The following is a 25,227-nucleotide window of genomic DNA, read 5'->3' as shown; positions in this document are numbered from 1 at the left end:
CTTGCTCACCGGGCGGCGGCCATTATTGCATTTTCAAATCCTTAAGTTTACGAACATTTCTGATGTGGGCGGGCATGTGCCGCTATTGTGCACGTCTGTGCGGGTCAACAAAGTATAACTATAACTAATACTGACATACTCTATGTAGACAAACACAATTAGTTCTCTTGTGCCAGTTGTTGTTAGTGTCCTTATATTTTTTGGCTTGAAAAAAGTTAACAATATGACCGTTTGATTGCCTTTGTTACGTGTGGGCCGGCTCTTCCAAAGCAAGGAAGAAATATGTCTGAGTCGACACAAACAATGTAGTAACACTTTGAGGAACAGGTGGTTCTACCCAACCGTGTGTTGTAGAGAAAACTGCGCATGCATGTGCAATTGACTGCAACTTTAGTACAGGCGGCCATTTTCAAAATGTTTCTTTTGTCCCGTCTAAATGAAGCCTGTTTTTGTTTTGTTCCATTTTCAGACACAAAAATTGTGTTCTACAGTACACCGACAACCATAACACGACAAAACAGTTGAAATATCCCTCAAAACATCACATAAACATGACCTTACTTACTGTGACTTAATTCACCTCAGAGGCATACATGTTTACATCAATCATTTGTCATCAGTTTATGGCGAGCGTATTATTGATCAAGTTTTACTATACAGCGGTTAACTTATTAATACACTTTTATGATATCCACAAATGTTTAAAAATGCTAGTTTTATTAAATGACTTACTTTAATACTGGCATGACTCTTAACAAGTAAGGGTGTGCCCATCGATCGGCTACCGATCACATACTTTTTGATTCAAAAGTATGGGAGCCAGATTTATTATCCATTGCTGATTAATGTCTTGAAACAACATCTAGAAAAAAGTGCTTGGTAAAATGTAAGTGTAAATTGAACCGTGTTCCAGCAGAAAGTAAACAGCTATTAACAGGACTTTAACAAGTAGATTAATAATAGTCTAAAGAGACAATAATATAACAACAACTGTTGGTGTGTCAGCTTTGTAGTGGCCAAAAGTACACAACATGTAAGAGAAGGGTGGATCAATTCATAAATTAGTGGTGTCTATACCAAGGGTAGTATCAGTGTATGGTAGATACTAAAATAATTAGAACGATAGTTAAATTTTTTCTAAATCATTTTTGGTGTTGTTTTTGTTAATGTTTACAAACTCAAGGAATAATTCCCTGCACACAGGAGTAATTTGAGAGAAAAAAAACCAAAGGATTTAAATGAGTGGTAGATTTTTGCTCTTGTTTAGTTATTGTGTACTATTGACTTTGTTTTAATAAAACAATTGTATGTAAAAAGACATTAAGGAACTTGTTTCAATACTGTGTTGATATTGTTAAACTCTCAATAGCACTCACCATAAATTAGTTTAAAAACTTACAGCTGAAACGCGTGATGATTGGTATCGGAATCGGCAGCATAAAACCCTGATCAGAACATCTCTATTAACAGCATTGAAATCCATCCATCCATCCATGTTTTACCGCTTGTCCCGTGTTACAGTAAATGTTAAATTTGGGATATTTCCTATGCTATAAAAAAGTTTAGAAACTGTAAAATCCGCCGTATTGGATATATTTGACTTTGGAGGTTCCACTGTATTTGACATTGCACTGTAGCCAAATATATCAGTCCATTCATAATACTACATATTCAGTCACCTGCGAGGTAGGACTAAACATGCTTATACTTTTGTTACCACTGACATTTAATCATTGTAGTTGTAGTAGTGCCAGTAACAAGATATTTTCTATTCCGTTTTAGGTTGGATTTGAGATTTGTGAAAAATGCTAACAGAAAATATTGCCATTTGACAAATAGTTCAGTCACAGCTAGATTACAATTCAATGTTCCACTGAACAACACACAGACGAGTGACAAGTTAGAGGGAAAAAAATGTGCCACTGGAGTTCAAGGCAGGATTGCTGGAACATATATCAATGAGTTAACGTATCAGACTTATATATTGCATTTGTACAATGAGCCAAAATGTATAGGAAATTCATTAATTGGGGCCTAATACACTGGGTTTAAAGATCATTGATTATGATAGAAATATGAACCTATTGTACTGTATATGATGCTGTGAGTAGGGCCAAAGAACAATTCATGACATTGTTGTCTTCACTGAACAGGGGCTCAGTTTACACTGGACACCAAATCAGATTTTTTTGCCTTTAAGTGACACAGATCGGATATTTTTTTGCCAGTCTAAACACTCCAAAGTGCTTCAAATCTGATATTTTCGCACCAGATTGGACCACATCAGGAGATAGTCCGAATCCGTTTGGAATCTGATCTTTATTAACATGCCTGCAGCCTAAACGGCAATGCGACCTCTTTGCGACTTTCACGTCATCTTTTGTCGAGCTACGCCGTACAGTACATGTGCGCAGCACGATCACTTTTCTTTTTGCAGTTATCTTCTTCCTCCTCCTGCAGTTGTTTTCAACCATCCGACTACCTTCTCTACACAACAGCTATGGCACAAACCCACTAACACGCTGATCTGAGGCATGCATGTTTTCTTATGTAGTAGCGACTTCCTTGTTTGTTTACAGAATCCGGTCAACTTCCTTTGTTTTCACTTACCGGTAATCAAACTCTGCATGCAAGTGACGTCGAGGCCACATTGGAGCCTGTGCGCGTTTATACTAGAGTCTGATAACAGTCTGTAAAATTAACAGTCAGATGGAATAAATCAGATTTCGAAAAAATCAGATTTGGTCCACTTTGGCCTGCAGTGTAAACGTGGTCAAGGAGGTCATAGGCCTTATGCATTGATTCAAGGATGGTTTGAGAATAAAATGAATTGTGAATCATGTTGCTGCTGTACATTATTCACTCCTTTCAACTCAACTCAACTCAACAGAATGTGTGCGTCACTAACAGCTTACTAATAAAAATGGCACGAGAATCTGTGCCAATCTGCATTGAACACCAACTTAGCGATGTATGTGGGATTTTCCTTTAATTTGTCACTCGCCTGTCCAAGCGCTCACTAACTGTGCAGATGTGAGGACAACACAAAATGATGTTTGAGGGCCCAGACTTAAGTGTCAAAGTTGCTACTAAATAGCCAATTATTAATGAAAAGTCTTAGAACAAGCTCATCAGTCTTACCACTGATGTGCATCACATACACACAGTAACACTTCATTTCCTCCCACACAGTAAATGGACAAGAGGTTTTATCTCCCAAATGTGAAAAGAAACACATGGAGGGATGTGTTATTATTGTTTTGGAAATGCAGGCATGCAAGGCAAACACGCAGACTAACACATAAAGAAGAAATAAGCAAACACAAAACACAAAAGCGCAGACATGAATTCTTCCTCCGAGGGAAAACATCTGGCACAATGTGAGAAAATGCCAATCAAACGTTTTATCAGACACTACGTTTGGACTAAAAGCTAACACTAGAGGAAGACAGTCATGACATGAAAAAAAAGGTAAAAAAGCAAACTGGAGAGACGGGCAGAAAGGCATAGAAAAGGATGGGATGAAAACTGGATTTGACTATGAGTGAGTTTGTTTTCATGCCCTTGAGTGAGATGTAAAGCCTCTTTCTGCGATGGTCCTGGCTACTTACCTGACTGTGCATGAATTTCAGGTTGATTCCTTCCAGCGTGACTTGCAGCAATCCTCCCTCGCCAGTTTTCATGTCCTGGACCGGAAACTCTCCCCCCAACTCTGGGCCTAAAGAAATACGTTTTAAACTATTACGGACTGAAAAAAGGGGTTTAGATTCATGTCTGGTTGCTTATTTTGGTTTCTTACATGGACACATCAAAAACTAATGCGGTCGAATGAATAAAAAAATTGAGGGATTAATTATGATCTGTAATGAATATATCTAATTAATCTCTTTGATCTCACCTGAAAAATGCTGAGAAAAGCCCTTGAGGTATTTTCCTTCAAATATTATATTACTACCAAAAGTTTTAACTATAAAAAAATATTTTTTATACATGCAAATCATGTATTTACTTGCAGAAAATTGTTTTTATACTTGCGACACTTTTTTATTTATTTTACTTGGGCATGACTAAAAACATTTTTGTGGGTTGGTGACGTTTGGGCAGTAATTTCATTACATAATATGAACCTTGTCTCACCGCACAAATGTTTAATCCGCCCATTGTGTACCTACTGCACAGCCATTTTTTGCCGGGCAGCACAGCCATTGTGGGCGGGCTGTCAGCAGTGCTGTCGATAGCTACTGTGCTACTTTACTAGCTCAAAATGAGTCCAAAGAAACTAATGGTTAAGCAATGTGTGGTTTGAAGCATTCAGGAAGTACCCATAGCGTTGTCGACACTGCCTGATCCCTCCCTTCCGCTGCACGTCAACAAGATTAACTGACAAGGTAAAGTCGATTTTATGTTTTATTCCTAAACATTGTGGCGACCAGGCTGTTAAAATTAAGGAGTTTTGTGATTTTAACATGTGAGTGCACCACAAAGCTCGAGACTGTGTGGGTGCGTGTGGCACAATATCTGGCACAACATCGGTGAGGTAGCAAATAAAAAACAACACACTAGACATGACTTTAATGAATTTGTCGTGATAATTTGACAACCCTATCAAAAACATGATCAGAATCTTTCCTTATTTATTTTGTATACAACCAGTTATTTTCATTGGTGATGTCTATTACAATAACACCTTGGACATATTCTGCAACTGATATCAGGTGGTGTGTTTTTTTTTTTAAGTCAAAAAAGAAATTGGAGTGCATTGCGGGAACTACCCTGGATTCATATATTCTTTTAAAGGGGAACTGCACTTTTTTTAAAATTTTGCCTATCGTTCACAATCATTATGAGAGACAAGAGCGTCAATAATATAAGGTTGTAAATCCTCATTTGTCCAAAAATAGTCATCTTCCTTGTCTGTTACCAATTATATTGATAAGAAGCCCAATTTAAACATTTATGTTTTTTTCTTCTTTGTCACATCCTAAGTGGTTATGTTATTTTGTGCCATGATAACAATCCCCTGTGCTAAGTTACATTTTTAAATTTCGTAGAATCTCATGTGTCTAGTTATGACAACAAAGATTCTTGAATCCTTGATCTACAAAAAAAAAAGTCCATACCTGGTTTTGAGCTCTGCTGTCTGGCTGCAGCTCTTTCCATACTATCTTTAACACAGTAGTAGAGTTCGCGACACTAAAAACAGACAGGAAATGTTATGATACATATAAAAATTAGGGCTACTCTCCTAAAAAAAAGGGAAAACAAGGGGAAATAAGACTCCTGACCTTTTTGGTATAGAACTTATTGAGTTGTGTCTCTTGGCCGTTGCGTCTCCAGAGACATAAAACTTTGGTCTTGGGGCAGTAAGTCATGTTGATGAGCTTTTCGTACCACCAGCGCTCATACACTGTGCCAATGTTGCTACGCAGGACTATGCAGTCGTCACAGACCTGTCACATCAATGAATGACGTGTTAAACAAATCTCTTGAACAATGGATATGATCAATTTAGAATGGCATAGTGATGAGAACGCTGACCTCCATGAAAAAAAGGTCGCCGGTTGTATCAGTACCAGCATGTACAACAAACGTTTGCTTCTTGATATGACGGCTTCCACAGGCCCTGATAGACAGCTCACGGCCGTTCTAAACAGTAATGGACAAATAGTTACCAGTGATACACAAGAGTTCAAACAATTACATGAAAGACACAAATACTGACCATTTGGGTCAATTTGTCCAGCAGCTCATTGATCTCTTGGCTGTAGGTGAGGCCAATGTGGGACTTTCCCATCAAACGTCTCACTTTCTTCTTGATGTCATTTTTGCTCACCTACACAAACAAGAGGTTGAATGGGGAGGGATGTGTCTATGATATGCCATAGTGCAAACAAACATTACATACTTTCATCATGAGCATGTATGCAACCATGTTGTGCAGCAAGGTAGTCAGCAGTTTGTCCTCATCGTCCTCCAGACGCTTGCGGTCATGTTCTCCCAATGACAGGTACCTATTGAATAATATTAACAGGAACACAAGTTTTTTTTCAGCATTGGGTCGGGCTATTTCATTAAGGATGATGTGTGAAGGTACAAATGGACAAACACTGTGAGTTCCATAGTGACTCAAATTAAGAAGTGAACATAAATTCCTCAAACCGAACCTTTAATAACCAGATAAACTCTGAGATTTTAAGGGTTTTTGTTGAAAATAGCTTTGTAGTTGTCATATTATCCTAAGGAATAAATGATTTGTGTGTCTGAATAGCACCTATAAGAATGTGTGGCTAAACTTTATTACTGTACATGAGGTAGTCCCCATGCTGTAGGTGTAGGCTACACAGATTAATAACCAAAACATATAGTGATCAAATCATAACCTTTTGCGATTTGATCATGGTAAAGGAAATAAAATGTAGGAAGTCACCGTCCCTAACCAGTGACAAGCAATATAAAAAAATGGTTGGATTTGAGTTTGTTTGTGGGTTTCAATGAGAGATAATCAAACTTTTCAAACCTTTCAATCATCTCTTGGGGTCCCTGGTCCAATCCCATCCCTTCACGCTCTAACATGACACCATCTAAGAAGACATCCTCCCAGAACTGCACCTGGTCCCAAAGCGTTGAGCGCTCTTTACCTGAAAACACATAATATAGTTCAACACAAAAACTACATTTTACAAGGCTGTCTATAGGAGGGGTGCCCAAACTTTTTCCACTGAGGGCTGCAAACTGAAAAAGAACACATTCAGAGCCATTTTGATATATTTCATGTTCAAAACCAATACTATATATATTTTATTCCTTCAATTTAGGCAAGTGTAAAAGGTCCCAGGGACATAAAAGGGTGTCAGTCATTAAAGTGTTAAAAATAAGTTAGTTTTTTTTCTTTAATACTTAAATCTTTATAGATCAACTTCAGATCTATTCGTTGACATAAAGTTTACATTTTCTAATGTTTTATGCTGTTTTTGTCAAATAAACACATTTTTTATGGCAAAAACACCAAATACACAATATTTTCCCAAATAAAATGTTCCACGTGGAATATTTGATGTGAAATAATTGGAGTTTTAAATAGGTAAATAATTCAAAACAACATTTTGTGTCATTGTTTTTTGAGTTGATTGTACATTTGTATTATTTTTTAATGTTTTATGCCCTTTTTTGTCAAATATATATATATATATATATATAATTAGGATTAAATAGGATAGGATCAACTTTTACATATCCCACAATGGGGAAATTACATTGTTGAAGTGCAGGTTTTTACATACAGTAACAGAAGTACAGCGTAATGAAAAAAAACCCCAATAGTAATAAATACTACATGATCAGTAGGTCGTGAGTTCAAACCCCGGCCGAGTCATACCAAAGACTATAAAAATGGGACCCATTACCTCCCTGCTTGGCACTCAGCATCAAGGGTTGTAATTGGGGGTTAAATCACCAAAAATGATTCCCGGGCGCGGCACAGCTGCTGCCCACTGCTCCCCTCACCTCCCAGGGGGTGAACAAGGGGATGGGTCAAATGCAGAGGACAAATTTCACCACACCTAGTGTGTGTGTGACAATCATTGGTACTTTAACTTTAACTAATATGCATAGATAGAAGATAAAATAGAACAAAAATACCCCACTTACATCAATATGGCACACCACGGAAAAAAACATCACAGTAATCACATAAACGCGTTGTAAAGTCGTATGGCTATGGGTAGCAAGAACCTGCAATAGCGCTCCTTCTTGCACTGTGGATGTACCAGTCTAATACTGAAGGAGCTACTCGGGAGCTACTCGGGGCCTCCACAGTGCCGTGCATGGGGTGAGATGGATTGGACATTATGGATGTCAACTTGGTCAGCATTCTTCTGTCAGCCACCTCCACAATGCTGTCTAGCGGGCAGCCGAGGATAGAGTCAGCTCTCTTAATCAGTTTATTAAGTCTGTTTCTGTCTCTGACCGTGCTGCCCCCACCCCAGCAAACGACAACATAGAACACCCCAGAAGCCACCAGTGTCGTAAAAGGTGCGCAACAGTGACCCGCACACCCCGAAAAACCTCAGTCTGTACAACAGGTGTAGGCGACTTTGACCCTTCTTGTACACAGTGTTTAAACTGTGAGTCCAGTCCAGTTTATTGTTGTTTAAATGAGTCTACTATTTGTATATTTGATCCCTGGATGTTCACTGTTGTGGGTGGTGGAGCTGACCGGCGGAAGTCAATCACAAGCTCTTTTGTTTTACTGGTGTTCAAGTGCAGGTGATTACGTGCACACCAGTCAACGAAACCTGAGATGACTTCTCTGTATTCCTGCTCGCTCCCCTCAGACACAAGTCCCACCACTGCAGAGTCGTCTGAGAACTTCTGCAGATGGCAGCAGTTGGAGTCATGCCTGGAGTCTAAAGTATAGAGCGTGAACAGGTAAGGTGAGAGTACCATCCCTTGGGGAGCCCCTGTGCTGAAAACTACCACATCTGAAGAACAGTTACGCAGCCTAACGTACTGCGACCTGTCGAAGAGGTAGTTAATGATCCATGCAGCCAGTTGATGGTCCACTCCCGCCTCTTCCAGTTTCACCCGCAGCAGTGCTGGCTGGATGGTGTTGAAAGCATTGGAGAAGTCACAGAACATGACTCTCACCGCACTTCCCTGCAGTCTCCAGGTGGGTGAAGGCCTAATACAGAAAGTAGATGAGGGCATCATCCACCCCGATGCCTTGACAGTAAGCAAACTGCAAGGGGTTTATTGACCGTCTGTGCGCGCAGGTGGCTGGGGATTATCCACTCCATGGTCTTCATGAGGTGGGAGGTCAGGGCAACAGGTCTGAAGTGGTTCGGCTCCTTGGGATGAGGTGTTTTAGGGATTGGAACTACACAGGAGGTTTTCCAGAGTGTAAGGACTTTTTACAGGCTGAGGCTTGGGTTAAAAATGTAATGGACCACACATTCCCTGAGTAGCCTGGAACTGATGCCATCTGGGCCTGTAGCCTTCCTGACCTTGTTCCTTCCCAACTCCCTCCTCACTTGATCCAGACTGATGGAGTGTTGGGTGGGTGATGGCTGGGTGCGGTGAACTGGACTGGTGGGTTTTGGGGGGCTGACAGAGGGGTTTGTTAGGAAGGTGTGGAACATGCTGAGGTGTAAACGGCTGGGGCAGGTGTGGAGTGGTGTGGATGTGAAGGGGTTGCAGTGGGGCCAGAGTCAAACCTGCTGAGAAAAACATTGAGTTTGTTGGCCCACTCTTGGTTGCCAGAAGCCTGGTGACCACTTCCACCTCTTCCATGACCTGAAATCTGTTTCAGGTTGGACCACACTTCACGGATGTTATTTTTCTCCAGCTGTTGTTCCATTTTTTGTTTGTAGTCCTTCGTACGTCTCCTGGTCTTATATTTAAGATTCCACTGGACTCTTCTAAGCTCCTCCTTGTTTCCTGTGGTGAAAACCCCTCTTCTTCTCGTTTAGTAGGGCCTTCAGCTTTGTGGTGACCCAGGGTTTATTGTTGGTAAAAAACCAGACCATCTTGGAGGGCAGTGTTTTCCACACAGAAGTTTATATACTGTATCCTGTGATGCACTCAGTCAAACTGTCAATGTTCTCTCCATTTACATGGCTAACACACAAAACATGCATCTAAAACATGGGTGTCAAACTCTGGCCCGCGGGCCAAATTTGGCCCGCCGTGTAATTTCACTTGGCCCGTGAGGCAATATCAAATTAACACTAGAGCTGGCCCGCCGACCATAGGCAGTGGCGGTGCCGCGGTACACCGCTAATTCTCATACTCATACTTGCCAAACCTCCCGGGAGACTCCCAGATTTCAATGCCGCTCCCGGGAATTGTAACATCCCCTTTTCGTCCAGTCCAACGAGTGCTGGCCCAGTTACATATAGTGTGCGGCTTTGGCACGCACTCAGAAGTGAATGCAACGATCTTCAGCGATACAGGTTACACTGAGGGTGCCAGTATAAAAAAACTTTAACATTGTTAGAAATATACGCCACACTGTGAATCCACACCAAACAAGAATGACAAACACATTTTGGGAGAACATCCGCACAGTAACACAACATAAACACAACAGAACAAAAACCCAGAACCCTTTGCAGCACCAACTCTTCCGGGACGCTACAAGGTGTGTGTGTGGGGGGGCGGGGGTTGGGGGGGGCTTTGGAGGTAGCGGGGGTGTATATTGTAGCGTCCCGGAGGAGTTAGTCCTGCAAAGGGTTCTGGGTATTTGTTCTGTGTTTATGTTGTGTTACTGTGCGGATGTTCTCCCAAAATGTGTTTGACATTCTTGTTTGGTTGGAATTCACAATGTGGCGTATATTTCTAACAATGTTAAAGTTGCTTATACGGCTACTCTCAGTGTAAGTTGTATCGCTGTTGATGAAGTATGCTCTGCATTTACGTGTGTGTGCGTACAGGAGACGCTCATATCTTGTGACTGGGCGGCACGTTGTTAGAAAGGATGAAAAGCGGATGTGACGTCAGCTCGTAGAAGACGTTAAAAGCAGTGCCTGTAAGGCACGCCCCCAAGACTGTGGAATACGAGAAATAATGACCTTCGTTCGATAATGACGGTTGCTTCAGCTCAAAGCCTGAGCCCCAACATTAATGAACTATAGCATCCAAGAAAAGATGGCAGGTATCTGGCTTGGGCACATCAGATTAGATCAGTGTGTTGCAAATGGAGCCGTTTAAAGTCCTGAATGGTTGGTTTATTCATTATTTTATTTTCAAATTTATTAGCCTGTGGAAAAAATTAATGTTGATATTTACCTCAGAAGGCTGCAAATAGAAAAGAAGCATTCAATTTTTATTTAAATTGTATTTGATATGCCATTGATATTTTTTAATTATTATTATTATTTGAAACTCGATTTTGCATGTCACTATAAAGTTATATAAGCCTTGCTTGTTCAATATTCAATGCAAAACTTGTTTGGGTCCCTACTAAAAGGTTAATTTGTTCGACCTTGGCCCGCGGCTTTGTTCAGTTTTAAATTTTGGCCCACTCTGTATTTGAGTTTGACACCCCTGATCTAAAAGGTCAATAATTCATACCAATATTGATTTTTATTCATTATTATTTTTTCAGCAATGACAGTTTTAAAATAAACTGCCTGCATGGCAGCTTTGTAATATTAGTTTCAATATTGCAACATTTACACATTAAACTAGTTTATCTTATTCCACTTTTTATGTTGTTTTTTTTGTTGTTTTTTTGTTGTTTTTTAAATAGTATTTATAAAATGTGCTGTGGGCCATAAAAAAAGTGCCCGCAAAAGCCCCCTGTTTTTAAACATTAACACTTGATTGCACATTTTCACTCTTTCAATCATGTGCTCTTGATAAATGATACGTCGAAATAATAAAAAGATAAGAAATGAGATAAGACAATTAACATATTTTGATAATGGAAGTATTAGTAAGGAGGCGTTCAAGGCTGACTATTACACCATAACAATTATGTAGACATAAAGGGAGAATTTCTCACAATTTCCACATAAAAAAAGACCGACACAACTTTGAGTTTGCGCTCACAGACAAACTGGAGAAACCCACGTCACGACACAGATTATATTCAGAGCTACACTTGGTGAACGGCAGGCATGAATGGCATTTGCACCCCACACACAGGGAAAAGGGCAACAGCAAGAGATTAGCCCTACTTAGCGAAAAGGTTTCCATGGCAGCATCCTCTAGTTGATCCCAAACGGAGCTCTTATCACGGCCTGGAAGATTTTCCCCAGGACACGTATGAAGCAGGAGAGAAGAGAAGCATAGGGGGTTAGGCTAAGAGGTGAGAAGTGTTAATGGCATAAAAAAGGAGCAGACCAAGCCCAGAAAATACAAAAATGGAGACAAAGACAAATCTGATTGACAGCAGTGATTTTGACAGGTGGGCTTTAAACCAGTCGAAACATACCAAGCAGGCCTTCGCAAAGATAGATCCTCATACTGATATCCTCCATAGGCTGAGTGGGCATCCCCTTTGCCATTGCAGTTGCGTGCTCTTTTGCCCCTGGTTTCAGTGTATGAGTCTTTCCCTGTTGAAGACAGAGGACTCTCACATTTTTGTTACAGTAAAAAAAATAAAAAATACAAGATCGTATAATAAAAGACTTATAAGACAAAAAGTTTGGGTTGGATTTCTCAACTTTAGCTGATACAAACCAGAACATGAAAATAGGGTATTAATACCCATCAGATAATACTGTAATATACTATTTCCCTTGTATGTACAGTGAGTAACCCAATTTATGAGTGTTTTGAGATTAGGGATCGAGAAAGTTTACGTTCACGCCGTGATCCCTGCAAGTAACCGCGCTGCTCTACTCCATGGCAACGCGGCGAAACAAAAAACTTTCAACTCGGGTACCCTCCCGTTCTGGCGTCCAGGGGCAGTCTGGGCGGAGATCTGGTAGCAACACTGCTGCCGGTCTCCAACCAAGAATACTGCAACTGAACGTTGAAGGGCTCACAGATGCCAAAACATCCGTCATCGAGCACATGGCCCACACCACCCAAGCCATGGTCATCCTCCTTCAGGAAACCCACCGCCCAACAGCGGACAAGCTAGCGATCACCAACTTCACGCTAGCTGGGTCAATCCTGAGCAAGAAGCATGGCCTTGCCACGTTTGTCCACAACGATCTGAGCTGGACCCTCGCCGATCGATCACCGGACAACTCCGAGATCGAGTGGCTGCGAGTGGACGTTGGCGACATCAAAATTGTCAACGTCTACAAACCACCACCCTCACAACTCACGCCAGTGTCACTGCCAGTGCTTGAACCACCGTGTGTATATGCTGGTGATTTCAACTGCCGGCATACACGGTGGGGATACAGTACCACCTCACCGAGCGGGGAAACTCTTTCTGACTGGGCAGAGCGCAACTCGCTCAACCTTCTCTACAACCCGAAGGGCCCAGCCAGCTTTCACTCCGCTCGGCATAACACTGACACGAACCCTGACCTGGCTTTCGTGAGTGTCGGTGTGGACACCCAGCTCCCCGACAGACGTGTTCTAGGAATGTTCCCCAGGTCGCAACACCGACCGTCGCTGATATCGGTGCCCGACCTCGTGACAACAGTTCCGAGCGGACCGATGAAGCGATGGAACTTCCGGAAGGCCAATTGGAAACTCTATCGCCTCCATACCAACAAGTCCACACGGTGTCTCCCACCACCAGACACACCCAACGTGGACGAGGCATACCAGGACTTCTGTAGGGCACTAACATCTGCGGCCAAAAAAGCCATCCCACGCGGCCGGCGTAAGAACTACAAACCATGCTGGGATGGCGAGTGCGAGACCCTCTACAGCGCCTTCCTCCGGGCTCCCTATGGCCCGGAGGCTAACAATTCAGCCACTGCCCTTCTTTCCACTCTTGGAAGGAAGAGGCACCAGCGCTGGAAAGAGGCAGTCCACTCCATCGACTTCTCGCACACTAGCCGTATCGCGTGGAGCACTTTGAACAACTTGACTGGTAGGTCTGAGCGCGCACCCCGAACATGCCCCGTTACCGCAAATGCTATTGCAGCACAGGTTGTGAAAAACGGGGCATATACCGGGATAAATCGAGATTTTTCCCGGGCGGTGCGCCAGGAAACTGCAGACCTCTGGAGGACAACAACATCTAGCGAGTGTAACATCTCCGGTGAGTTTTCACCGGAGGAGTTCACAGCTGCCCTCCAGTATACCAAACCAGGCAAGTCTGCTGGGCCTGACAACATCTGCCCAGAACTCGTGCTCCACGCTGCCCCTGCAATGAAGTCCTGGCTGAGAGTTTTCCTGTCTTCTTGCCTGCGCCAACTCCGGATCCCCAGGATTTGGAGAAGGGCCACTGTTGTCGCTATCCCCAAGCCGAACAAGCCAAAGGATGACGTAACGAGCTACAGACCACTCTCGTTGCTCTGCGCCCCCTTTAAAGTCCTCGAGCGCCTGATTCACGCCCGTGTCGAGCCCATCATAGACCCCCACCTCCCCCGGGAGCAGGCGGGTTTTCGACGTGGGAAGTCCACGGTGGATCAGGTCGCCCTCCTTACCCAGGACATCGAGGACTGCTTTGAGGCGAAAAAGAAGGCCGGTGCCGTCTTCATAGACCTGACTGCTGCCTATGACACAGTCTGGCACCGCGGCCTCACCTGCAAACTTCTCCGCCTGCTTCCAGACAGGCACATGGTCAAAATGATCATGGAGCTTGTCTGGAACCGCAGCTTTACTCTCACCACCAGTAACGGAGATAAAAGCAGGTTGCGGCGCCTGAAAAATGGCGTCCCCCAGGGATCTGTCCTGGCTCCCCTCCTGTATAACATCTATACATACGACCTGCCTGCCACAGTCTCACGGAGGTTCGCATACGCAGACGATCTCGCGCTGCTGCACTCCGACAGGGACTGGCAGGCCTTGGAGGGAACTCTAAGCCAGGACATGGAGACTTTAGTGGCTTACCTCCATAACTGGAGATTGAAGCTCAGCGGATCCAAGACGGTGACACAAGCTTTCCACCTATACAATTGGGAAGCGGATCGTGAGATCAGGTTCGAGGTGCGGAAGCCGGATGGGGCTTCCCTTACCCTATGCCGGCCTCGTCCTACACCTGAAGACCCTCGTCCTGACCCTAAATACCTTGGGGTCACCCTGGACAGGTCGCTCACTTTCCGTAAACACCTCTTGGCAACACGCAAGAAACTCAACACCCGCGTCTCACTGCTGAGACGGTTGGTCGGGTCCGGTTGGGGTGCCGGGGCAAGAACTCTGCGAACAGCAGCACTTGCCCTGGTCTACTCAACTGCTGAGTACTGCGCACCTGTCTGGGCGCGCAGTGCTCACTCTAAACAACTTGATGTCCCGATCAACGAAGCCTTGCGTGTTATCACTGGATGCCTGCGCCCCACCCCTGTGGAGCTACTGCCCATCTTAGCAGGCATCCAACCCGCTGAGCTTCGTCGCCAAGGTGCTGTAGCAACTCTGGCGGGCCGGGCAAACATGGATGAGAACCACCTGCTCCATGAAAGGCTCACACTCTCCTCAGAGCCAACGCCCCGCCTCCCCTCCAGAGACCCACTGGTACCAGCCGCCCTGAAGCTCCTGCAGCAATGCAGTGACAACAACATCAGGGCGGCTCACTGGGCGAATCACAAATGGAGCACGGACCTGGAGCATACCATCTCCTCCAGACTCCGTGACTTCATACCTGACACCGGCTCAATACCAGGCCTCTCACTACCACGAGTGGCCTGGGTGAGGCTTAACCGCCTCCGAACTGGTGTCGGTCGCTTTCGCTCAAACATGTTCCAGTGGGGCTTAGCACCTAACGCGACGTGTGAGTGTGGCGCGGAGGAGCAGACTGCCGACCACGTGATCCTGCGTTGCCCGATTTATCGTGCTCCTAATGGTTTGCGTGGCCTGGCGGACCTGGATGACTGCTCGGTGACCTGGCTCACTTCTGTGTGTCCTGACATATGAACGGGAGGGCCCCCCGGGCCTGGGGTGGTAAAAGGCATAGACCCTCGGCCTCAGGTCCGGGTGCCGGAAAACAGCTGCCCATACGATGAAGAAGTGTTTTGAGATACGAGCTGTCTCCCGGCTAACTGTAACGCTTTAAATTAAGAGCAAAAAATTTAGTTACAAGCCTCCCCATCGACAACTAATTGTCAGAATGAATCCTGTAAGATCTGTCCAAAACATCCGGTGTAACTCGCTAACAATAGCTTATAGCTAGAGATCGACATAACTTTGTTTTGCAACCATTGGAACGGACTAAGTGAGCATCAAGGAAAGGGCTGAGAAGAAGACGCGGATTATTTTAATTGAAAGAAAAGGATCATATTAAGCAAAACCACCTTTTCTTAAATGATGGCACCTGTTTTTCTGTGTTTGGGATCCCCATAAATCCCATAAAGTCCAAAATCAAACCATGGAGGCATGGTGGACATGTTTATAAAACAATCTTGCCTTTTTCCAATCTCCAAAAGAGCCGTTCGGAATTTGAAACTTTGGTGACATATTTTTCCTTAGTTACATCAGTTCATATAAGATAGAGGTTTACCCGAATAACTTTGCACTAGTCCATCATTCTAATCCAGTTGTAGTCCAAAGTTGTTGTCAGTAAATTCCTTAATTTTCTATATTCCCTTGTTGTAAGGCAGACTGGCTCATGTATGCAAAAATCCTGCTTTCTAATAAAAAGTAGTTTATAGTTTTAATATAGATCTGCCTGTAGACCCGGTATAGAAGCACTAAAAACTAAAACATGGCTGACGGTGTGGAGGCACATTCGAAGTGAGCTTAGCCTGGAGGCAGAAATTAGGCCGGCCACAAAACAGAGCATTCCGAAGAGACAGTCAGAGAGCGGTTTAAAGAGGGTCTGTAAAACATAATCTATACAAAATTTGGACAAAAGCACCACCATTACATTTTATGTAGACCAAAAGGAAGTGTTTTAAGTGTAGAAAAAAATCATAAAATAACCCTTATAAAGAAATACATCATCAAAAATACGACTGATCACGTACCTGACTTGAAGAAACAGTTGGAGCGTAGCCCTGCTAGTCTGAATCAAACTAAAGCAGGAGTCAAACGCCAACCGAAAACGTTAAAATAATATATAACCGACGGACATTTATCCATGAAAATGTGGAGAGGCTGCTGATGTTGTGTTTGACAGAGAAGTAGCTCAAAGAAGATACTGTAGAAGTCCAATCTACTATAGTAATTTATAGTACATTTTATTGTATTGTTTTTCATACCAAATTTCTTATCTAAAGGTCTGTTTTTCTTCTTAAAAAGCTTTGTTACATGTTTTAAAGAGGCAAAAGCATGGATTAAATTGATTTCAGTTCATTTCGATAGGCGACTTTGATTTAGGATACAAGTGTTTTGAGTTATGAACTAATTAAGCTTATAGGTTGAGGTACTACTTTATCTAAACCCCCATAACTTCAACCGCTTTTTTAGGGTAGTGTTCTGGGATCAAGACCATTTGCTGGGACAACACACAACTGAAATCTTTGTTTTACCTAAATACGGTATGGGCTTTAAACGGGTGATCAAATTACTAGTGTAAGTCTAAATCAACTCAGTTATTTTTCCCACAGAAAATGAAATGCATGGTGAGTCATATTTGGTGAACTTACAAAGACTGAGCTGGTGGCAGGGTTTGTTTCAATCTCACTGTCAGAGAGGGTCCCTCTGGACTGAGCTAAATGCAGAGCGCTTCTCCCACCCAGGCCATCTCCCGCCGTGCTGCTCAAGTCACTGTCAGCACCCAGTGTCTCTCCAGAGCTAAAGCTTATCTAAACATGCACAAGTAATCATTTCAATACAAATGCTTCAGTTTACGGATTCTGTAAATATCAAATATTTTGAAATGATGAAATCATGCCATACCACCGTGCTTGCCTCCGAGTCTTGGCTGGTACTTCTCGTCAAGATGGGAGGTTTTGAACTTGTTACGGACTCTGTGTCGCTCTTCTGAAAAGCCAAGGGGAAAACTAAAAGAGGCACTAGTGGTAATGTCCAATGGGCATATTTTAACATACTAAAATTACAGGTTGTGTACTGTACCTAGTGAGGCACAAAATGCAGCAATGCGGATTACATCACTGCTTCTTTGAACATTGTAGGTTCTCTTTGTTTGAATTCAGACAATATTGTGTAGACCCTGTACTAACCTGAGAAGCAGACGTGACACTGAGACCACTATCAGCACTGATCTGTGATTTCTTCTCCTCTGCATCAGTCACCTGAGGGCGCTGCTGCTTTGCCCCTTCAGCCCCTGAGGGAGGAGTACAATTGTCAGTCCCGTTATCAACGTTCCACCAACCTTACCTTGCTGCGAGTTGACCAATTCAAAGCCAGCACCGCACAGCAACAAAAGCAAAAATGATCTACTTCATTCATGTACGGTAATCATTTCAGCACTCAATAGACCAAACTACTTCTGGTGACAATTACATCTTCTATGAAAACATATTTTGCCATCATTAACCTGTTGCTACAAACATTACAGTACAGAATTGTAATTGCACCTACCACATGAAGGTCATGGCAATATTGGGATTTCAGTAACATCTTTTGAGAGCAAAATAATTATATGTACATGAGAAATTTAGTGCAAAAGTTTTTTAGAATTTTTTTTTACCTTAACCCTTGTGCACTCAAATGCCCAAACTGGGCCCTTACAGGTTTTCCCTATGTGATATAATTGTTCAGTTTCAAGGTTAGTGTTCTGAATTTTTGCCAGGGGTTTTTCACAAGTTTTTTTTATATTTGACTTGAGTGAACTAAATATAATCAACCATGTCCTGCTTGCTTTCTCTTATTCAAGCTCATTAGGCACTGTAAAAATAATATTTGTTTGTCTACTGTACCAAAATCAATGTTGTCATGAATTATTGAACTATTTAATGCTGTAATTAGACAACGTCAAATATTCCTCATTTTCAAAAAAATATTGCACATATAGCATTTTCCCATCATTAAAAAAAAACAGTAATATTTGCCAAAATGCCATAAAACATAGGAAAACATAAATAATAAAAATGTTATATAAATTAGATACTTCAAGCGTTGAAAGTTATATTGCTGACTTGACACTTCATGAACACATTTTATTTTTTATTTTCTTTTAGATAAAAGTTTGTATTGTCAATCTTTACGGTTGCACAAGGGTTAAACCTAAACAAGCCCCCAATCATGCTTCCAGCTATTTTCTTTAGCGTTAAATCAGTACAAGGACGTGTTAGCTTTAAAGACATTCAGGATCAACCCAAGAGTGCATCAACATCATAAATCTGACATCTAAATACTTGCGCCAACCTGATGTTTATTTTTTCAAATAAGCCTAGTGGTATACTGAATAAAAAAAACAGAGCTTGAAGAAATGGCTTTGAGGTGAAATATGCACTCTGTATAAAGAAACACCATGTAGACTTTCATGAAAACACATTAACAACAACATTCTGGCTGTTAGGGAAAAAACTAAATAGTTCCAAGCTATCCTTGAAACCCCAAAAATTGCAAAATGAATAGTTAATTTATGTTAAGCGATCATTCAAATGTCATATCAAGCAATTTTAGGAGGACCAGAGAGAGAAAAGACAAGGGAGCAAACCCAAAGTGCAGTAAAATAGTGACAAACAATCACAAATGAAAACAAAACTGCAAGAGCGTGTAGCAGTGTAACACTCCATTACTTAGCGCAACATTAAGTCTTTGCCAGTGCTGCCGATGTGGCTCAAGTTACAACAACACACAGACACAGGCAGTTAGGCATGCCGACAAACAAGAAGTGTTTGACAGTCTACAATACGTCGTTTGTAACATGACATATTTGCGAACGGCTTTGAAAATATTTTCTACCACAAAATATAACATTAAAAAAACAACTGTAAATGACAGTTGAATATCTTGATGCAAGGTCTAACATTAGAAAGAGCTTGCCTGTAAACTAAAGCAACCAATTTAGTGCCATAATTGAAAAGCTAGGCTGCAAACTTAACTGAACTGAAAGGTGTTTAACTTCAATTTATGTGTTCAGATTCTAGACAATAAATTATTTAGAAGTTGGTCAAAGATGGCAACAACAGTGTGTAATACACTGCATATAAACTTTGAAGGTATTCAATTTTAAGAGTCGATTGTCATACTAATGCCTATGCATATTAATGTCTTATATGTCATAGGCAGTCTTTTGCATCTGCTGATGTAAATACATCACTGGCTATAAAAAGGCAGAAAGGGGTGGAAGAAAAAGATCAACAGTTTAATACCCCAATCCTTTTTTTATGTGTGAAGTCTCTTACTCTGTGGTTTTTCCATAGATTTTTGCTTATCCTGGTGCTTGCTCCACAATTCTACCCAAGATGCATTGCAAGCAAGGAGAGAAAGACAGAGAGTCAGAGAGCAGGTTGAAAAGGTATGTATGGTGGATGAGCATTAAAATCAAAACAAAATAAAAGAGCATTTCAAAGAAAACTGCATTCGTAGAATGTTTTGTAATGTTTGCATGTAGCTGCGTCTGACCAACCCTGAAAAAGACATGTCCCTTCAGGCTAAGTTCATCATGCGAGACAGCTACTATGGTAACATCACAACGCACTCATAGCACCTGGAGAGCCACACAGACTTCTGAACGTGCTCAGACTACCGAACACTCTTCATAAATTCAAGTCGTTTGGCTCTCCAGAGAAACGAGAGGGACTGCCTAATTGAAAAAGAGCATGGAATGTGGTTGATAGGCTGACAAGCCACTAGGTGAAATGGGAGCAGTTGCAAAAGCTGGGATGCACATCTCACAGCATTCTGTAGAATTGAGGCTGCAGCTTTAAATAGGAAGAGAAGGGGTGTGCGGGGTGAAAGAGGTGTCACATTGCTTGACTGAAAGTCTCCCCGGTATACAGACCCAGAATAAGTCTAAAATATTTAAGAATAATTAGGAAAATTTAGTGATTATAGAAACAAAAATTTACATTTAGTTCTTAACTGGGACTGTTTACTGGGACTGATGTTTTCACCCTCCATGCTGAGAGCAAAAGGAGCTGGTCATTTTAAACAGCACAAATTGTAGGAACCTGCAGTAAAGGCCCAAGTGAGCAGAGTTTTTTCTAGGGATGCCCATTTGACTTGTTTACCTGGTCCGCTACTGCAGATTTAAGTTATTAGGAGAAGGGAAGTAATAAAAAGACATGCATTCTAGGTGCTTAGAGGCTGACGAGAGACCTCTACGGAGGAGGCAAACGGGGACAGAGATGTTTAAGGAAGGCAAGACAACACAATCCGAGCAGGATGACAGGGTTATATTCCAAACGCTTACACAGTTCATTTTTGAGGATTTTAACAAACAGGTTTTTTTTACTGCATTGTTTTGCCTTAGGCCATCATTACTAGTGCTATGCCAAAATCATCATAATTAAGGTGGGAAAATGTGTGGAATATTGTAACACCTGTATCGTCAGGGACAGAAGAAAGGGACTTTCTTGGGAATAGTTTGAAGGGGGTAGGAACTGGCTCCAGGGTTGATGAACTTTGTAAGGGATCTCACAGTGCACATGCAACCAGGTCGGAGTGGCGTACACACCAATGGAGGCAATAAAGTTTTCTTCATTCAGACTCCGGGTATCAAAATGGCGGGCCCCTCTGCCCGTAGTGTGATGAGGTAGCTGCAGATGGGGAACGTTGAGAAGACCTTGAGGTTTGGCAGCCTCCATGCGACCAGAAGGACTCTCTTTACTCCCTGGGCTACCAGCACTGTCTGTGGGGCTTCGCTTGCGCTTTTCCGGGTCTAACAAGTTACCAAATTAAAAGGGGCCACAGACAACATTCCACCAAAATTTTGAGGAAAAAAAGTTTGAAAATGAAAAACAGGAGAATGAATATTAGTAAAAGAGAAGAATCACATAAATGGATTGCTCATTAATTTGGGATCAGCATAATATTGACATAATGTAAGACAAAGACAAGTGTTTGCGGCACAGACCCAAAGCTTCTTGGCAAAACAAGCGTTAAAGATGAACAGGCTTAACCCAATAAATAGCTTTTATAAAAACAAAAAAACAAAAAGAACAAGATTTTGTCCACCCCCAGGTGGTGGATTTGAAACTTACCTTTGGTTTGATAATGTGTGCGTGCTATCTCCAATAGAATGAACACACTGGCCATTCCTCCAACGACCTCGTTTGTGTAGGAATGTTCCAAACTGGACACCGTACACTTCAAGATGTCCAGCATGCCCTTGTACACCTTCCTGCTGATCTCCTGAAAAGTTGTTTTAAAAACACATGTATGTCAATCCTATTGTTGAAACATAAATGGACATATGATTTTAAAAACCTATAGTTTGTGTGTTTAATATTGACTAAACGCCTTGGGAGCATATACAGTGAAACATTGATTTATGAACCTCTCATTCTACAAACCTTTCCTTTTAAAAACCACAGACCGAATAAAAATATTATTTGTTGTAAAACCTTGTTTCAATGTACTATAGTTTCATTCATCCTTTGTGTGCCCTGCAGAGCAGCCATTTTGTTCCCGGCAGCACATCCATCGCTCTCATGCTCATCGTCAGCTCAGCAATGCTGTCGTTAGTTGGTTTACTCAGTGCTACTTTGTGTTAATTTTTTTGTCTTTTTAAAGCATTTTCTAGTTTTTCGAGCTCAATGAGTCAAAAAAAAGCAAGTTGTGGTTTGAAAAATTCGGGAATAGAACTCCCTTTCGCTGCACGCCAAAAAGATTCACCTACAAGGTAAAGTGTATTATATTTTTTTATTTTTAATCATTGTAGAAACTTGGCTGTTAAAGTTAAGGAGTTTTGTGATTTCAAACGGTCTGAGTGCACCAGAGGGCTGACTGTGACAAAGTGTGTGTGCCTATGAGCAGAGCAGCTGCATATAAAGAGGACAGTTGTTGTGGTTTTGGCTGTTATTTAAGACATAGTTGATCCATCACCCCTTTTTTATGTGTGTTAGATATACAGTACTGTATAGCACCTTACATTGTGTTTAATGTGTGTAAACTCTTACTAAATTAGAGACTTTTGTCAAAGCTGATAGTAATTACCGGTAGTCATGTTTACATTGTTTCTTATGGGAACATTTACTTTAATAAAAACACATATATATATAAACCTTCTTCAAGAGCCAGTTGAGTTTGTAAATCAAGGTTCCACCGTATACATTTACATTCAAATGTCGGCACACTATTTCACCGAAAAAATAAGTAATAAGTAGACAAGTAATAACTCGCATTTCGCATTTGTTTTGTTTTTTAATTATTTGATGTGCAGTCTATGGCTATAATTTATCTATGAAAAATGATTATGACAAATGGATTATAAAATAATGCAAAAACACCCACAGGTTACAGAGTAGCGCTTATAGCATGTTTGAGCCAACTCCATAAGCGACACGCTTTCTTTAACTTAATTTTTTCCCCCACAATATTTTTTTCTTAGTTTACATATGTTTAATACGACTACAAAATCGACCAATTTTTCAGGTTTTCCTAGAATGTGTGGGGACAACCAATATGCTGTGGGTTGAAAAAAAGAATCTCACCACATCACGTATGATCTCCTGTCTGGAATCTTCCTCGGACTGGGTGGCTCTATTCAGTTTACTTAGCACAAAGACGCGGAGCTGCTCATTCTCCAACAGGCGGCGTACTTTTTTCATGTTGAGCCAGCCGACTCCTTGTCCATCTAGAACACTCTGTACAACCTCCTTTAAGAACTGCTGGTTTTCACTGTAAAGATAACACAAAGCTCAGATGTAAAATACTTTAAATTAGTTCTTCAGTGCGCGTAACACTGAATATTGGACATTGTATTCTGATATTACTTGAGGAATACCTTGTGTTGTTGCCACCCTGAGGAGATGGCGATTCCCTCTTCACTGTTGGGCTGTGCTTGATGACAGAAGACTTCTGATCCACAAGTGCCCGAGGTGCACGAGCACCTCCTGAAGGAAGCAACACAATGAGATCTCAAAAACACAACAGAGAAATATAGTCTTACACAAGAACTACAAACTAGCACACTGTATATAACAGCGCTCATAAGAAGTGTGAGTGGGCACACACTAAACAAAGAACACTGTTCACAAGGCATATTGTAGAAGGTCAAGTTTCTCAACAGTTTATGAGTAATGTATGTATATTAGAGTAATATACACCAAGAATCAATTGCTTTTGTTAACATTTGACCATACAATCATTGGACAAGATCAGTTCTATAGTAGGAGAGTTGAAGGGCACAACACACAAGGATATACACACGTAAGATTGTGCTCTGGGTGGTGGCATTATGTTCAACAATATAGATGCAAGAGACCAAGGTTATTCTGTGTAGAAACTACATTAGATACTCCATGCACAGGATAAAAAATAGAGTGATACATCAAATAAGTTAGAAAACAAAAAATGCTCAAGCTGACTCATCTGAACAACTACCTCAGTGTCAACGTTCCTCATGTGGGGGTTGTGTCATTATTGATTTTAATGCAAACCGCTGCAGAGTGAATGAGGCGGCCTACCAACACGTATGAGTCATAGCTCAAGCAATACTTGTATAAATGACAGCCAGCCAGCTACCTCGCTGCCAGGTAAATCACAAGATGTATTATCTTATTTGTTTGCACAAGTATAATTTACCCAATGTTTCTTAATCATTATTTCTAAATATGAATCAAGGACAAATAAGTACAACAGCATCAATTGAACAATACTCAACAGTAGTGTCTTTGCTAATATATCTGCGATAATATTTCAAAAGTGAAAATAGTGCACTGTAGCTCACATCATATCATGTACTGTACTGTACATGCTGCCACTTCAACCAGTGCACAACAAAGCAGTATTTCCACAGAATGCCTGTTAGAGCTGCACAAAAAAATACATAAACTGCTCAAATAATAAAGGGAACACTAAAATAACATCCTAGATTTGAATAAATGACATTCTTAATAAATATTTTGTTCTTTGGATAGTTGAACGTGCTGACAACAAAATCACACAAACGTTATCAATAAAAATCTGATTTATTAACCCATGGAGGTCTGGATTTGGAGTCATACTCAAAATTAAAGTGGAAAAACACACTACAGGCTGTCTATTCCATCTGCACAACAGCATATGAAATTGACTGAGTCAGTGTTGCTTCCTAAGTGGACAGCTTGATTTCACAAAAGTGTGATTGATTTGGAGTTACATTGTGTTGTTTCAGTGTTTCCTTTATTAAATCAAAATATTGATTCATACTAACATGCGATCTAATTTTTATGTAATTTTACTTATCCAAGTAAAATAAAGCTGCATCTCAAAACGAACGCTGGCATTTCACTTAACCTGCATTGCTGTTAGCATGACGGCCAACACTCCATCACTCTGCCTGTCCCCCAGTGAGCCGGACAGGGCAAGCTGGCGTCCCCGCTCTGGTTCTACCCGATGCGACCGGCAAGGCTCACTGGCTTTATTATTCATCACCTCAATCGTATTAATTCATTGACTTCTCTTTTGACTTTTTAATATTACTGTAAGTGCGTTCAAATACTGTGGACTGATCGAGCGAGCGTGCAATGTTTTTTAATTACTTATATTTTTGTCTCTATTTATTACTAATTTAAAGTCCCCCTTTAACTGTTCTTCCAGGGACCTCCCATGAAAAACGGCAGAACGACTTTTCTAATTTATTTAAAGCGGCGCAAAACATGG

General features: G+C 41.6%; 1 protein-coding gene across 19 annotated transcripts in view; it reads right to left on the bottom strand.

The window, feature by feature from the left end:
• Positions 1-25,227, bottom strand: part of madd (MAP-kinase activating death domain) — a 95,657-nt gene that overhangs the window by 17,331 nt on the left and 53,099 nt on the right. For 12 of the 19 annotated variants that reach the window (XM_062032869.1, XM_062032862.1, XM_062032941.1 and 9 more), the window contains 17 exons: positions 23,369-23,477; positions 23,076-23,262; positions 21,624-21,774; positions 21,098-21,301; positions 19,824-19,874; positions 17,691-17,794; positions 17,407-17,490; positions 17,154-17,312; positions 11,936-12,056; positions 11,679-11,741; positions 6,518-6,638; positions 5,906-6,011; positions 5,723-5,833; positions 5,539-5,646; positions 5,286-5,450; positions 5,121-5,193; positions 3,612-3,718 (listed from right to left, as the gene is read on the bottom strand). In XM_062032869.1, coding sequence (XP_061888853.1) covers positions 3,612-3,718; positions 5,121-5,193; positions 5,286-5,450; positions 5,539-5,646; positions 5,723-5,833; positions 5,906-6,011; positions 6,518-6,638; positions 11,679-11,741; positions 11,936-12,056; positions 17,154-17,312; positions 17,407-17,490; positions 17,691-17,794; positions 19,824-19,874; positions 21,098-21,301; positions 21,624-21,774; positions 23,076-23,262; positions 23,369-23,477 — 2,024 coding nt within the window. The remainder of the gene's footprint in view (positions 1-3,611; positions 3,719-5,120; positions 5,194-5,285; positions 5,451-5,538; positions 5,647-5,722; positions 5,834-5,905; positions 6,012-6,517; positions 6,639-11,678; positions 11,742-11,935; positions 12,057-17,153; positions 17,313-17,406; positions 17,491-17,690; positions 17,795-19,823; positions 19,875-21,097; positions 21,302-21,623; positions 21,775-23,075; positions 23,263-23,368; positions 23,478-25,227) is intronic. The other 7 variants (XM_062032910.1, XM_062032960.1, XM_062032979.1 and 4 more) reach the window with 3 other exon arrangements.

Source organism: Entelurus aequoreus, linkage group LG02 (assembly GCF_033978785.1).
Source record: "Entelurus aequoreus isolate RoL-2023_Sb linkage group LG02, RoL_Eaeq_v1.1, whole genome shotgun sequence".
Lineage (NCBI taxonomy): Eukaryota > Metazoa > Chordata > Actinopteri > Syngnathiformes > Syngnathidae > Entelurus > Entelurus aequoreus.
The sequence above is the reverse complement of the archived record's forward strand: the minus strand, read 5'-3'. Positions and strand labels throughout refer to the sequence as shown.